This window comes from Artemia franciscana, chromosome 11 (assembly GCF_032884065.1).
Source record: "Artemia franciscana chromosome 11, ASM3288406v1, whole genome shotgun sequence".
Taxonomy (NCBI): Eukaryota; Metazoa; Arthropoda; class Branchiopoda; order Anostraca; family Artemiidae; genus Artemia; species Artemia franciscana.
The window spans coordinates 17,942,254-17,957,992 of NC_088873.1; the positions used below are offsets into that span (position 1 = coordinate 17,942,254).

At 35.0% G+C, this 15,739-nt stretch overlaps 2 protein-coding genes across 7 annotated transcripts in view; both read left to right on the forward strand.

Annotated features, from left to right (window-relative positions):
* LOC136032907 (dimethyladenosine transferase 1, mitochondrial-like) overlaps positions 1-1,749 on the forward strand; it is a 40,151-nt gene extending 38,402 nt beyond the window's left edge. For all 3 annotated transcript variants that reach the window (XM_065713347.1, XM_065713349.1, XM_065713350.1), the window contains exon 6: positions 1,504-1,749. In XM_065713347.1, the coding sequence (XP_065569419.1) occupies positions 1,504-1,714 (211 nt within the window). In that variant the 3' untranslated portion in view covers positions 1,715-1,749. The remainder of the gene's footprint in view (positions 1-1,503) is intronic.
* A 6,232-nt stretch (positions 1,750-7,981) lies between these two features.
* Positions 7,982-15,739, forward strand: part of LOC136032908 (ornithine decarboxylase-like) — a 36,360-nt gene continuing 28,602 nt past the window's right edge. For 2 of the 4 annotated variants that reach the window (XM_065713354.1, XM_065713352.1), the window contains exon 1: positions 7,982-8,155. The gene's annotated coding sequence lies outside the window, so the exon portion shown is untranslated. Of the gene's footprint in view, positions 8,156-14,535; positions 14,660-15,739 lie in introns of those variants that run through there. The other 2 variants (XM_065713353.1, XM_065713351.1) reach the window with 1 other exon arrangement.

A 15,739-nucleotide genomic window follows, 5' to 3' on the forward strand; every position in this document is an offset into this window, starting at 1 on the left:
TATGTTGTATTGTAAAGTTTGCATGTCCATTTTCGTCAATGAGCATGTCCCCTTAGGTGTAAATAAAACAATATTTTGCTAAATAAATGCAAATGTTGTTAGCATTTATTTTAACGCATTTTTAATTGCGTTAAATTAAACGGCATCCCTAAGGGGACATGCTCAAGTATTTAAGTTATTTTAACGCATTACTTAACGCATTTTGATGCTGGACCTCGATACTACAATATCGTCTGAAACGAAGATTTCAACATTTCTAGATATCCCAAAGTATATATGTAGAAGATGAATCCGATAATAATCCAAGTATTCAATGAATTAGAGAAAACCCTCTTACAGTTAATATTTCAATAAATTCAACTGGAGCAGATTCTGGACCACTTTTTGACTCTGTTGTTAGAGATTTAAAAAATAGAATGAACGATGAAGATAGTTAAACAGTTCAATTTACAGCACATATAATATTTTATTCTCAGAAGGATAATGAAGACCTCGAGCCTATTCATTATCATAGCCACTCCTGGATTTTTAATAAAAATAGTGATATTGATCAAAGCCATCTAAGTAGTAACCACAGGAATATACATACATTAGTCAAAGAGAATACACCAAGATCAGGCTTACAATTTTAAAGAGTTGATGGAGTAGATTAGAGAATGACAAGATTACCAAATTATGTGGGAGCTACTTATAAAGAACTACCCGAATTTACAAAAAATAAAAAAGCTTACAAGAATATAAAAAATAATTATAGTAAATGTTTTCTTTCGTCAATACTCGCTTATCTTCACCCAGCGAATGAAAATATGCATTGAACATTTTTAACTATGTGCTTCTATTTTGCGATGATTGCCTCAGGTAAATCAGCAAGCTCATTTCTAAATTTCAACATTAGTAGAAATCAAGCACCTTTAGTGAGATATCCACTTAACATCTTTTGACTTTGGAGGGGATAAGGGCCCACTCCGTGTCCATCAATCATACTGATTGGAAAGTCCTTGCAGACTTCAGCAAGTGGAAATTAATGCAAAATTCAGAAATTGAAATTAATTACTAAGTAGTTTTTTAATCTCTAGAAAGTGATTCTAAATATGTTACCTCATAAGTTTTTTTTCTACTTTTCCTGCAATAAGAAAGAGGAAACTAAAATCTTAGTAGATCATTACCGATCTATCGATACCTATCTATGTTGGGCAGATAGATTTACCGAGTACGAGTATGATCTACCAAATACCAAGTGTACGATTGACAAATCGAATCCTATCTATACCGACAGTACGAACTCTATTATCTCAAGAGCTATTGCATATACCACGCATATCCGTTGACTTAGTATCATAAGACAGGATACTTATTTTGGAGTTTTAAACGAAGCAGTCTTAAAACTGAAAATATATTGCTGCCATTTTTTTTACATACTCAAAAAAGTGCGTATCACCGTTGGAAATGCCATCGCCATTTTTTTAAATGGCATCCCGTGAAGTAATGTCAACTATTTTACAGGAATTTATTCCCTGAGCCAAATAGGAAGCAAATGGTTACGGAAGCTCTGAATATGGCTGACATATCTCCTGCTAGTAGGCCTATATTTTTGGATGTTGAAGAATTTGGAAGAATCTGCTATGCTTACAAGAAGCTATGTGATAGAGATCCCAAATTGTTTGAGTATGATTATAGAAGTCCAAGAAAAGAAGAAGGTGGTAATGATTTGTAGTAAAAGTTCTTTTGTAGTAAATCTTCTGCGTTTTTCTTGTCTCTCATTTTCTATTGGGGTGCAGACAAATGAAGAAGCTGCAGAACCTGTGTACTAGAGCCTCCCTTTCATCTGCCAAAAAGCTATGTAATAGTAACCTCGATTAATGGCTTTTTTGTATTTTTTTTTTTTTTTTTTTGCTGTTTGTTGTTGTTTTTTTGTGCCTTGACAAGGCTGAATATCTACATAAAAAAATAATTAATGGACGAAAATTTGGATTGTGTAAATGTTCTTTAGCTGCAAAGAAAAAAGGTGTAAATATAAATCTTAGTAGCCTTAAAGGGTGCTGAGAGGTCGCTTCGAAATCCCAAATAGCAGCCCCGTATATTGAAATTTATGCGGTGAACCAAGTTGTTTTTTTTAAAAGAAAGCGTCTTGGAAATAACTTCTAATGAAAGTTAAGTATTCGAATAAGGAAAGAAATAGTATGTAATCAGGTAGAGGAATACTTTCAAGCAAAAGTTAGATAAGGGGAATCCTATATATCTTTTATGATGTTTCCTCTTTTTCAATCCCCACCGCCGTCAACATAAAATAAGTCCTACATACACGCGTCATAACTCGTTCCCAACCAAAATCGATGTTTTTTTCTGATTCATTTGCTTTTCACAAGCAATTCATTCTTCGTCTACGCTATGTAAGGGGAGCATACAAAAATGCGAAAAAAATATCATTCAGGAAAAAAGGGTAAAGGAAAAGGGCTTTTCTGTAAAAGAAAGTCTCTTCTTAAATCTTTAGAAAATTCTACATTAAGCCTTTGCCCCCTCTAACTAAGGAAAACTCCTTATGGCTGGTACAAGTCACCCCCCCCCCTCGAAAAAAAGCAATGAGTGGTTACTTATGAGAGAACTTATAGATTCCCAGCTTCTTTCAAGTTATCAATTCAGTCGATGTTCAAAAGAAAGAGGTAGTTACAGTGGATGCAAACTTGAATATTTCAGTAAACCGAAGAAATAGACCAATCGAAGGTGAGTCTAAAAATGGGTAAAAAATATCAAAAAGTCAAAAGGATGACTTGAAAAGTCGAAATAAAGGAAATTTATATGAACAGAACAAGACTGCCAAGACTCCATGGGTATGCTGATTCCTCATATAGGCCAATTCAATATGTAGACAGAATTCCAATATGAAGACTAAGCAATTCAATAAACAGACTGTGATCGTTAAATTGGTTTATAAGACGGTGACTTCTTCAAAAGTTTAGAACCGACAATTTTATTCAGAAAAAAAAAATGTTTTCTAACCGAAAGATTAAAACCCACATGTTGCGCAATAGCTCTGAGTAGAAAGTGGGGATAGGGGTAGTGGCGAATAAAACTATCCGTAATAAACAAAAAGTTCAAAAGCCCGTAACTTCAGTCAATGTTCATTTTTTTTATGGAATGCTAGTCGAATGATATTGTTTCTGTTAGGCATTGGGAGGGGGGGGGAGCTAGAACTGCTCATTTGACAGTCTTGAGTATATGATGTCATAATTGCGACTGTTTATAGCAAAAACCTCTATTTTTGTTTTGGGGGGATTAAAAGCCCAAGACATCTACACACTAACCATATCATCACCTTTAACGTTTTATTGTGCTGTTTAAGAACATCAGTGAACATAGATGGCACTTCATCTTTCTCTTGAGCCTATTTAACTTTTCCTGGATGGGTAAGGGGTAAAAGCCCGGATGGGATACACTGAAGATTACACTAAACTAGTGATCCCCAATCAATATTTTATTGTTCTATTACAACAGTGTTTTACTGAACAAGTGATCAAGATTTTAACGTTTCATTGTGCGTTAATGCAATTAACGTTATTACACTGTTATTATAAACTTGTTATAGTGGCAGATTGGCTAAGACTGACACACTGGTAACCACTCCTTCCATCGCACCCTGTTTAAAGCGTGTGCATCGAAAGATGGTAAATATTTAGTTTCGTTCCAAGTGCTCTAAAGTGCGTACTGCATATAGCAAGATTCTGATCATCGCATATTGTTTCTTTGTCATTATTACAGAAGCGGATCCATTTTTTAGGTTTCTAAAATTCCCCTCCAATGAGACTAAAAATGCGTAAATTGGGCTTGCTTACAGGTAACATTACCTTTTGAGCGAAGCGTATTAGTCCATGAGCCCCGCGGGCAGCGGGGTGAGGTCTGTATTCTATATTATTCAACAAAGAGTGATAAAACTCAAAAACAAAAACCTCAAACGAGGCTTATTAAATAAATATAGAATGCAGACTTTACCCCGCTGCCCGCGGGGCTCATAGACTAATATGCTTCGCTCTATAGGTAATGTTACCTGTAAGCAAGTCCACTTTACGCATTTTTAGTTTGCCTCGTGGAGGAAGAGGTTCAACCAGAAATGGATGCGCCTCTAGAATTAGCATTTCTAAGTGCTCTAAACTGCAAACTATGCTCTTTCGTAGCATAGTTTCCAGCTTAGAGCACTTGGAACGAAACTAAACATTTACCTAACAAATTTTAAAAACAAGACAAAATCACAAGAAAATAGTTTAGTTGATAAATGTTAACAGTTGCTTATTTGACGATGAGTAATTGACTAGACGAGATTGGCATCACTAGTGAATTATACTAGATTAACTTCCTCCCCTTCGTATCATCATAAGAATTGAAAAATATCGAGGATTAAATTCAACACTTTAGAACCAAGAGTTGTCGCAAAGAGAAGAAAAACCCTTTTCTTTTGAACATTGTTTGTTCATGTATTAGAAACAAAGTTTTCTTTTTCCACAAGTTGAATATAAAATTGGTGGCCATTGATGACAGGAAAAAAGGGGTGCTTATAAAATTAGTTCACAGAGGGGGTTGTTGATCACTATAGCGGTTTTGAAGTCGAATATGTTCAATTTATTAGCTCTTTCCCACAAGTTGCAATTCTTTCTGTAAAGTTTCCCCGCTTTATCAACCTACTAATTCTCCAAAAACATGAATTTGGCCAGGAATTTTCTTTTAAGTATTGATTTTTATCCGGAATTTCAATCCCTCCTCTTATTGCGTAAAATATGTTATAAAGGTATAAGCATATTAAAGAAAATATAGATAGCGCTTGATGTGTTCTACTAATGCCTTGCACATAGTATTGCAATGGCATCTATTATTATTGGCGTTTTTCAATGAATTTTTCCTTTTCTTTATCCCAAGACAAAGACTCAAACTAAGATTGATTCAGCTTCCTTTGATAGCAGTAAAATGGTGTAATATATTTTTTGTCTTAATAACGGATATCTTCGTCGAAAACAAGAGCGGGAACGGTATTCCTGTGCATTCCTGCACCCTTACCGAATTGGCAATGTTTGGAATAAATTTAAATACAGTAGACTATTTTAAATTGGATCATTAAATGAAAACAAATGCCAAAGTGCCTATCCTGCGGCACAAGTCCCTCTATGCAAAAGGGCGCACAATTAATAAAAAAGAGAACAACTACGCTACAGCTATATTCATATGACAAGCAAAAAGAAGCTATAACAACTACTGTTTCAAGTTCTGTGATTTTTGCAGCAGATATATTTTTCCTCAATTCTGACCACGATTGAAAGCCTGTTCGTGTTCTTCAACAGTTGTATATTATGCATTTTCAATATTCATTAGTATTACATTGTTTCAAACATTGATAATTAGGAATTCTAATTATAACATAAAGAAAAAAATTCTAACAATTGAAAATTATATGTAATGATGTGTGACAAAATGGTGAAATGGGACGATCTATGGGCCATCTAGTATCGCTCTCCATTACCAAATTGTCATCATAGAAAACAAGGTATAGTAGCAGAGTAAAAGCGAGTAAAAATATTTTTAAATAATGATATTTTACTAACCTCTTTATTAAATAAAACTAAAGTTTTGCCAATATTTTTTTTATTAAAAAAAATCTTTGAAATAAAATCTATTTTCGAATCTCAGTTTCTTATGGAAAGCACTTGCGGTTGCTGTCTTTTTCAAACAGTTCGTGGTAACGAACTGTAGTAAGGAGCGACCTGGCTCAATAGTAAATGAAACTTTAAAAAACGGAATTTCGATGCTAAAAGATATATCAAAAGAATCAGATTTTTATGCTGATTTTAAATATATAAGTTTCATCAAATTCATCAAATCACCCCACTCCTTGCGCTAAAGTTTGATTCTTTCTTGCAACTCTACTTTTTAAAACAATAAAAAACTTTAGCGCAAAGAGCGGGGTGTCAAGGAGGAAAAGCCCCTTTCATATACGGAATAATTTCTGTTCGTTTTAAATTTTAATGTCGCTCCTTACTTTCATTTAAAAAAACTTGTTTTTTTATTTAATTACATAAAAGTAACCGCTCCGTTGTGACAAACAAAGCAGCAAATAAAAATGATAATTCAACATCTCATCAACATAAATAGGTTTTTAGATAAAAACTAGCAAACAATGGTCTAAGACTTTCCATGTGTACCATACTCATCCTGAGGTGTCTCCCTAAGAACCAAATAGTGTAATGTAAACGTATTTTTTATTTACAATAAAAATATTTCTGCAATAACAGGGGCCCTTACTTCCCTTAGCATCCATATTACGTGCTTAGTTCAAATGTATTATTCCAAATGAGAGGATCCCAGAGGATGAATTTCTTCTCTACATTGATTGGAAGAATCTTCCAAAAAATTCCAAAAATTTGGCCCAAACTATTCACTTTTAATGGTGCCACAAATGTGGCGCCATGTGGTAGTAAGACGTCTGAAACCGGGAGAAACTGATATAGCTTTTTAGTACTTCTGAGCTCATGCTTAGTGTGTTGGCTATTCATTTCCCAAGGTCCCAAGCTCAGAACTGAAATTCCAATATTCGAGTAGATGTCCCGATTAGTTCCATGTGACTTGGGTATTTGTTTGGATTTTTAGACTCAAAGTCACTTCAAAAATATTTTCCAATGAAGGGAAAAATTCCAAGGAAGACTAAAGTTTTAAAAAGGAGTTTTTTATAAGACTAGAAATTGTCTTGAAATTCGCACATTGGATAATTTTTCTAGTATTCTAGGCGACGCTGGGGTAGCCGATGCTCCTTCATTTGGACGTCTATGCTTATGCTTATTATATAGTATGTTGTATTAACCAAGATAATCAGCTTTGAAAACTATAAGTATATGGTATAGTAATGACAGTATCATATTATAATGACATTTGCACGTCTGGATTTACCAATAACCCCGGGCCTAGGGCCACACAATGCCAGGGGGTGCTATAAATTATCACTGAGTGATTCTTTTCGTAAAAAAAAAAACTGGACCAATGCTACTTATCGTCAAAGTGCCGGGTACGCTCAGCTGCCATGTCGCATTTTTTTTTTTACAGAAAAATGATTTTATAACAACATAGGAATTCCGTGGCCACGTATAAACTGTCTGACTCCTCCTAAGAGGAATCAGAATGGCAGCTGAGAGTTCGGTACCACCTCTCTCTTTCATTACTTTTGGCTCATCAATGCGTTCTGTTCCACTATCCCCACTACCGCCGAATTCTCAGAGACTTCCTGAAAATCTCGCAACAACGGAGCGGCACAAACGCTTGGGCCTAGGAGCGCCAAAGGCTTAAATCCAGCCATGTACATTTGCTTGAATGAAGAATAGCGGAGCATCATATGTTTGTCTCCTTCCATGGGATTCTACAGGAGGAAAAGATGGGGAGGGGGGTATTGGCAACCCCTCTCCTGCAGTATTAAAATCCCACATCTATCATGAGATTTTGTAATATTTCAAAAAAAATATTACACTATTTATTTTACCCAAAGACTGTCTAATCTTCACAGGCGTGCCAGCAAAAATTAGACAGAAAACATTAAACTTGGAAAATAGGGGTTATAACTTGGCGGCGTCCTTATCAACATAGGTGTAGATACATACGTTTTTGTGCCCAGGAATAATTTCAACCCCTCCCCCTTCTCCTGTTCATTATATAAGTGGTTGTGTTTTTTATGCAATATAACTGAATGTTACCTAAAAGATTTTGTGACTGAGGACAAGGATACCTCCTCGTTCTAGCCACGCTACTGTTCTCAAATAAATAGTTACTCCAGTTTGGTGTCAAAGTACCAAGTTAAAACGCATGGACAGCATGTCAAAACGTCATTGACATTCGCCAAAATATGTATCCTTGGGCTGATAATCATTAGTTAAATAGTCACATATCGCTCTCACGAAAGCGTAGAAAAAAAATGGATGAAAAAAACGATAAGAAAATTTCATTATCTTGTTGGCGTCGCCACTGTATGTCTCAAAAATTCAAGACTGTGCTAGAAACACGTTTCCGGCACAGTTACTGGACAGACTCCAAAGAGTGAGGATCTACTGAGTTTGATGTTCATATTGGTTGGAAAATTGTTTTGAAAATCGCTCGCAAAAAGGAAATAAGCACCAGCTGCCAACCTTTTAAGGTATGTAATATTATTTAGCCTTCTTTTATGTTTGTTTTTCTTATAGAAGGCTTATACTACCTTAAGGAGCTCCCTGTGTTGGTTATTTAGAGCGTTTGCGTAACTAGAGACGCCATTGTGGTTTCTCACCCATGGAATCCTGTCTTTGGTAAAGATCTAGAACAGGGCCTCTTTAGAAGGAGACATGCTAGAACAATAAGAGACACTTTTAGACTGCTGATTTTATGCTCATGTTTATAGATTAATTAGTTTTATGACAATTCATTCCATCTGTAATGTTCTAGTATAGCCTTAGTTTATATACAGAAATTCACCAAAAAATGGTGACATTCTTACTTTATAATATGCACCATGTACCAATGAATCATATCTCCTTGTTTTTTCCCATTTTGATCTTTTGTTTTAATCAGTCTTCATATATTAGTAGGCCTATGGGTAAAATTCTAGTTAATTGACTTCTTGCTATCTCGGAAAGGGTTTAGGTTAGGACCCAATTCTAGACCTTTGCCTTTTCTTTATCACTGTAGTCATGATACTATGTAAAATTATAATCATTGGCTAGCAAGAAAAAAGAAATAATTTACCAATTAAAAGACCATGGCTAATGGGTTAGTTCTGTTGGTCAATAAAGCTCTAGTTTTTATAAATTATCGGGTGGGGAAGGGGTAAGGCTCTAATGTTCCTTGTTAATGTAGTTGCTACGGAAACACCATGCTTTAATTGAGTAAACATGACGTGTTCTGAGAAACGTTTGGCAAGTATTATTCAAGTGAAAAGGTAAGGTGAATTAGAACCTGTCTCCCAAGACTCTGGGGTATTGTAATCCGGAATTAAAAGTTGATATTTCGGTATTAGGCTAGTAGGTGCTTTGGTAAATGTATCACAGTTCATTTAATTGACTTACCAATAAAGTGAACACATCACTTGATGCCTTTTTTATGCTCTTTACGAATGTAATAATTGCTTTTGCCGCAAGTTCGAATTTAAGCACTTTTTGAGCTCTGAAAATGACCAAAATATGAGGTATAAAAAAGGCTTAAAACATTAGTTTCAAACTTTGAATATGCCATTCGATGTCTTTTTTTATGCTCTTTACAAATTGATTCTATCGCAAATTCAAATTTAAGCACTTTTTAAGCTCTTAAAAATGACGAATTTTCAATTGAAGTACGAGTTATCCGTCGTTTCCGACAAAATAATACTATATTTTCTCGGTCGTTTTCGACAAAATAATACTAGGCTACATTTTCTCAGTGCCAAAAATACTTATAGTTAGGTTAGGTTGGGTCAAAAAGTGCTTAAATTCGAATTTGCGATAGAAGTGATTATTATATTGGTAAAGAGGATAAAAAAAGGCATCAAGTGGTATTTTCACTTTATTGGTAAGTCAATTATATGAACTGTAATACATTTATCGGTGCTATTACCTTGACCTTAAAATAGCATGTTAAAAATGATGGGCAAATCTGCAATTCTGCACATAATTTAGCTAGGATGAGATTGAATACATCACTGAATGCTCTTTATAATCTATATGCTCTTTCATAGTTCAATAATGGTTTCTTTGGGAAATTATATTTTGAGCCCTTAAAGGGGCTAAAACTAAACGGCCCATATAATAACCAAAAGTTTAGAAATGTATTTCTTAGAAAAATTGCCTGTGAGAAGTAATTGCCATTTTCAGCTGGCTATGGGATGGTAATATTATTTTCGTTAATGTAAAATATTATTACGGAAACAAATTTGCAGAAATTTTTACAGAGCCTGAAACACCTCAAAAGGACGTCAGTTTTGCTTTTATTTATTTTTTAGGGGTTTTAGGCTCTTTAAAAAACTAGGTAAGGTTAAGTTGACTAATATAATTTCTCCCAGAAGGGATTATTGAATTATGAAAAAGCCTGAAAAAGGCATCTATTGATATATTCACTCTTATCTAGCTCCGTGAAAAACTGAAGACTTACCAAACGAAGTTCTTAAACTGTCTTGTCTGACTTCACACTGATTGAGTTTCGAAATTGGGAAATCTTGCAGATGTTTTATTTAAATAACAATAACATACAACATTTTCTTTAAAAAATTAGATATAGCCTAGACTATATTATCTTACTAATATTCACTCATAACCATCAGAGACAATACTTTTTTCTCTAAGTTATATTTATAGAGAAAACTATACTACTTGTCTCTACCATCGTTGTAAAAAACTCGATTTATAAAAAAAGATCAATTAAAAAATTGTTAGATAAGTCGTAAGAATTTTTCGGGGGGGAGAGGACTTCGGAGCCCACCTGAGCTACTCTTCATGATGCATTTATTGAGTAGGATTGCATCATTTTATTAATTGAGTCATGTTTGGCAGTTGGCACCCAAACCAGGGGCCTAGCTTCGGCATTTTATTGGAAGGGGTATCCTGATAGTCAAGGGGCATGGGCTACATAATTATTTTTCTCCAAATTATTTGGGGGGCTACCAACGACGCCCCTGCCAACAACTTTGTTTATTGACATAAGCGAGTGTCTTTTGCTAAGCACGGAAGTCAAGTTTGCAAGTCCCCAAGTCCCAAACAAAAATTTTTCAACCATTACCCTTTTCCCGTGACTAATTGACTCTAAATGAAAAAAAAATTATCCATACGAAGTTCATCAGGGGTTCAGATCCCCCCTCCTAAGGACTTATGTGTCCTCTTTGGAAATCAAATCGAATTCAGATCACTTCAGCATATATTTAATTGTGTAAGTGGGCTTGACAGTGAACATCGCTTAGTGCCTAATGCTTCTTTGGAGTTACTCCTTGGGGATTTTTTTTCTTACCACGTTTTTATCTAGCACGTGCTACAAATATTTGCTGAAATAGTATATTGATCGCTGTCTTTATACTTTGTACGGAAACTAGATTCAGCCGGATATTCCATGCGCATCCAGTTAAGGTATAGGTATGCATTGGCGACTGTAGAATCAATCTATTTAAGACGGTGGGGTCAGTTCACGGGAATATGGCGGAGAGGGGGGAGTAATTTGGAATCTCAGTTGGGGGGTGTTGTAATTATGGTTGCAATTAGGGGGTATATTCTCCTTGATTTTGATTCGTATTTTCGTTAAAAATTGGCTTTTTTGGTATTTTCATTGAAAAATGCAAATTAGGTTTACAATGGCGACTGTAGAATCCATCTATTTACAAATAGTGGTAGCAATTCACGGAAATAAGGGGGATGGGGGCAAGAATATAATTTTCAAAATATGGGGGCGGGGGGCAATTTGTTTTTCAATTCTTCTATGAAAATCTCCAAAAAGTTGTTTTCAATGAAGATACGAAAAAGGGAATTTCAGAATCTAGGAATGGGCAAATTTTTTTGGCGGAGGACAATTATCCCCCCCCCCCTGTCTCCGAGCCTAAATGCTTCGACTTTTGTATCTCGAAGGAAAATTCGAAGGAATTATCGTCCTCACTCTTGGGATGCAAACAACTTAAGGTTAGAAATATATCTTGTTGAAATATAAACACCATTTGAGTTTGAGGACATAGACAGCCACCTTGCTAAATACTAGTTTCTAAGGTTGCTAGTCCCACTCGAAGATTTATTCCCTGGATTCGAACCAAGTTCTCCAACATGTAGGAACTTGGAAGCATAATCACTGCATCACACAGTTAATTCGGTACTTGTCTGTTAAACAGAACACCCTCGAAAATTAAATTTAGATAGTCATAATGAAATACTTTATAAAAAATGCTTAGTTTATATAATAATATAATTTGGGTTATAAATTTGCTCATTAGGGAGACTGGAGCGGGTGAAGCAACCTAACCCCAAACCTCTCCTTATTTGTAAATATATAGCCCAAATTATACAAGTCCAATGCATTCTGTGACAAGTCATTTGTCTTTGTTGGTGTGGAACTGGTTTTCCTTGATATTAAAATCGAGCAAAATATACTTAATGCTTGAGAATGTTCTGTTTAACAGATATGTACCGTTAACTCTACAAGGGCTTAGGAACTTGAGATTAAATAACGCATGTACTTACCATTTGTTGTTTAGTATAATAGAAATTATAATATTGGCCGCATATGGAAGAGGTCGGGGTCCTTACCATTTTTTTACCATGTTTTTACATGTTTTTTACCATTTTCTTCATTAACATCTGTATTTCGTATAATTTCCCGTTGTTAAGCAATTCGATGAATATCGAATTGCTAGCCCCCTTTTCTAAATAGCCCCCCTTTCTGCTAGCTTCCAACTCACAAATGTGCTTTTGTGCTTGTTTTGCCTTGCAAACTTCATTCAGGGGAAGTTTTGGGGCCTAAACTGGAATAGCAAGTTCAAGACTTTCTTTAGAAAATCACTCCAATTAATTTTTGTTTGAGTTTACGAATTGAGTTTCGGATATGAGTTGCTCTTTTTTTTCTTTCTTCTTTTAACATTTATAAGTGTTGTTAGTGTTGCTAATTAATTTATTTCTTGTATTGTTTCTATAGCAACAAGCAATATTGCTTACCCTTTGATATATTGATAAATAAATAAATAAAATCACTCCAATTCACGAGGCTGTGATATATCTGTTGAAAGTGTCGGAAATTGTTTACGTCAGAATAACGACATAGGCCTGCATATGCATTTATTTTATAGAGGGTCTGAAATCAGGTAAGGGTCCAGAATGGGATAAAATACAAAAATAAGTAAGTTTTAAGTGAATGCAAGAAACTATGAAAACAATCTTGGAAATTTCTATACTCCATGGAGCCCTCGTCATGAGTCCCCCAAGTCTGAATGTCCCTCCCCCCGTCTGAGCCACTGGTGTCAATCTACGAAAATTCGGGGGTGGGGGGAATTCATTTTCAAAATTTTAGGTGTCAAATATCTTCCTCCCTCAGATTGACGCCCCCCTGATCTGAGCCAACTTTTGTTCTTTGTATGTGCCTCCTGGGTTACCTCTGTTCCTTCTGTATAAACAAACTATGTAGGCACGTATTCAGCAATTCCCTGGTACGAGAAAAAGAAGAATTTCAAGACTGGAGGATACGTACTTTTATTAGACAGTACAGTAGAACTTAGTCAATTTTTTTTTGACGAAATACTTAGAAAGTGAGATCACTTTGAAAGTTCTAATAAGATTATAAATACCTCTGCGCACAAATGAGCAAATTTCCTTTATTATTACATGTTATTACATATCTACTCAGATTTAAATGTATACATTTAAACGTGTCTTTAGAGAAAAAAAAAAGAGTGTAATTGAAGACAATAATTAGTCAAATATGTATTTTGTAACTACAAATCAGAATTTATACGATCTTTGTTTAAGCACAAATAAAAATTGACAGAATTGACAGTACGGTATCAAGTTCTGTAGTATTTTGGATACATTTTTGCAAAATGAGATACCTCGGGCCCTCCAGCTGTACATCTGGTTTTACAAAATTTGTTGCTGTATCTAATGTCGAAAACTCTGATTACTCCTTTTTCAGGAATTTGTGTACTTTTGTCTTTGATTATTTTTTTCAAATTTTAGATTTGTGTGGGGGGGGGGGTCCTGGTTAGAGGCACTATAAGCTCATTTTGGTAAAATTTTAGTTAATTGACTTCTTGCTATCTCAGAAAGGATTTAGGTTAGGAAAAATGAAACTTTCAGGGATGGGTCTACAGGCTAAAGTATGTCATGGGAAGGTATTTTGATGTACCCACCACCACCCCTTATCCCTCTAGAGGGCCCTGAAATTTGTCTACATGACAGGTCTAACCTATTGAAATTTTGACAAAACAACATTTTACCTTAATTTTCAGGTACTAGTTGCTTTTGACTGCCTTTAGTTCCAAAAATGCAATTCCTGTTATTTGAGTAGAATTTTGAGCCATATCAATGTTTTTTTTTTCAAAATTTAGGAAATGTATTTGCATATCTTTAAAACCTTATAAAATGGGATTGAGCAAAGTTATGAAGCTGAAAGAAATTTTGTTGTACTTTAATTAAGCAGAAGATCTATTTTGTAAGGTTTCACTTTTATGACACATATTTTTAAAGGTCATCAAAGGTCAGGGCCCTCTAGAGGGAGAAGGAGTGGAGGTAGGTACTTCAAAACACCTTCCCGGGACATACTTTAGCCTGTAGACCCATCCCTGAAAGTTTCATTTTCCTAACCTTAGCCCCTTCTGAGATAGCAAGAAGTCAATTAACTAGAATTTTACCCTCATTTTTTAGTTTTAATAGTCTTCCAGTCTCCTGTCAACCTTTTCTCCAAAGACAAATGAAAATGGCACCTCTATCCAAATCATAGAAATAATCTTACCCACCTGATAAAATGCATAGCTTAATGCAATCTTTAAGTGAATCATTTCTCCCAAACCCCAAACTGATTATCGCCATCTTAACTCCCTTCTTATTGGTTGAAAAGTTGTCATTGAAAAGAATAAAATTCTTGCGGCAAAGCTTTCGTCAGTTCTTCTCTGTTCATTGTGTGATCAACTACATATTGGGGAACTCTTCGGCTCCAAGCCTTAGGCAGGCTAAAGGTATTATTTTACGAGTTTACATCGGCTCATGTAATTTAATTGATAGGTAAAATTACAACTTCCGTTAATTCAGAAACTGGTTGAGCTAGGGGATTAGATGTACAACCAGTATTAGCGACCGTAGGGGTTTTCGAGCACCCCTTCAGGGCTCTTGGACTATTCACGTACGTCAAAAATTGTGTCTTATGACGATAAAACTGCTGCAGCGGACATACGGTTCTAGCGAGGGCCTGGGAAGCTGGGTTTGGCCCTATAACTCGACTCTTCCGCTGCTTGTAAGTCCGAAAGAAGTAAATATATCACAGTTCATATAATTGATTTACCAATAAAGTGAACATATCCCTCAATTCCTTTTTTATGCTCTTTACGAATATAATAATCGCCTCTATTGCAAATTCAATTTAAGCGCTTTTTGAGCTCTTAAAAATGACGAATTTTCAATTAAAGTATTTGTTATCGGTCGTTTTGAGTGGTATGTTCACTTTATTGGTAAGTCAATAATATGAACTGTGATATACTTACCCCGAAAGATTATAGAAGAATAGACCCTTCTTTAGTCTTAAATAAGATAAAAATAAACAACTTTTGGTAACAGTTGAATTGATGTCCTGCTCTGAACTATGGGTTATATTAATTATTTTGTGGTTTGCCAGTTCAAAAATTTGCCAAACAAATACAAGTAGGCCTACAGACCTTGTAGTTACAGAGAAAACCTTAGGAATATATAAGAAGGCGTAAGTCTAGAATTGCGGCTGGTAAGAAGGAAACATGTTAGGAAAACAATTCTTGCTTTATAATATGCAGAAAAATAGGGTAAATATATGACTGTCCATATTATTGACTTACCAATACCTTTTTTAATGCTCTTTACGAATAAAATAATCGCTTCTATCGCAAAATTCATATTTAACCAGTTTTTGAGCCCTTAAAAATGACAAATTTTCAATTAAAGTATGAGTTATCGGTCGTTTTCCGACAAAATAATACTGCGTTTTCTCAGCGCCATTTTCTCGGTCGTTTTTGACCAAATAATACTACAGTTTCTCAGTGCCAAAATTATTTATAATAAGGTTAGTTTAG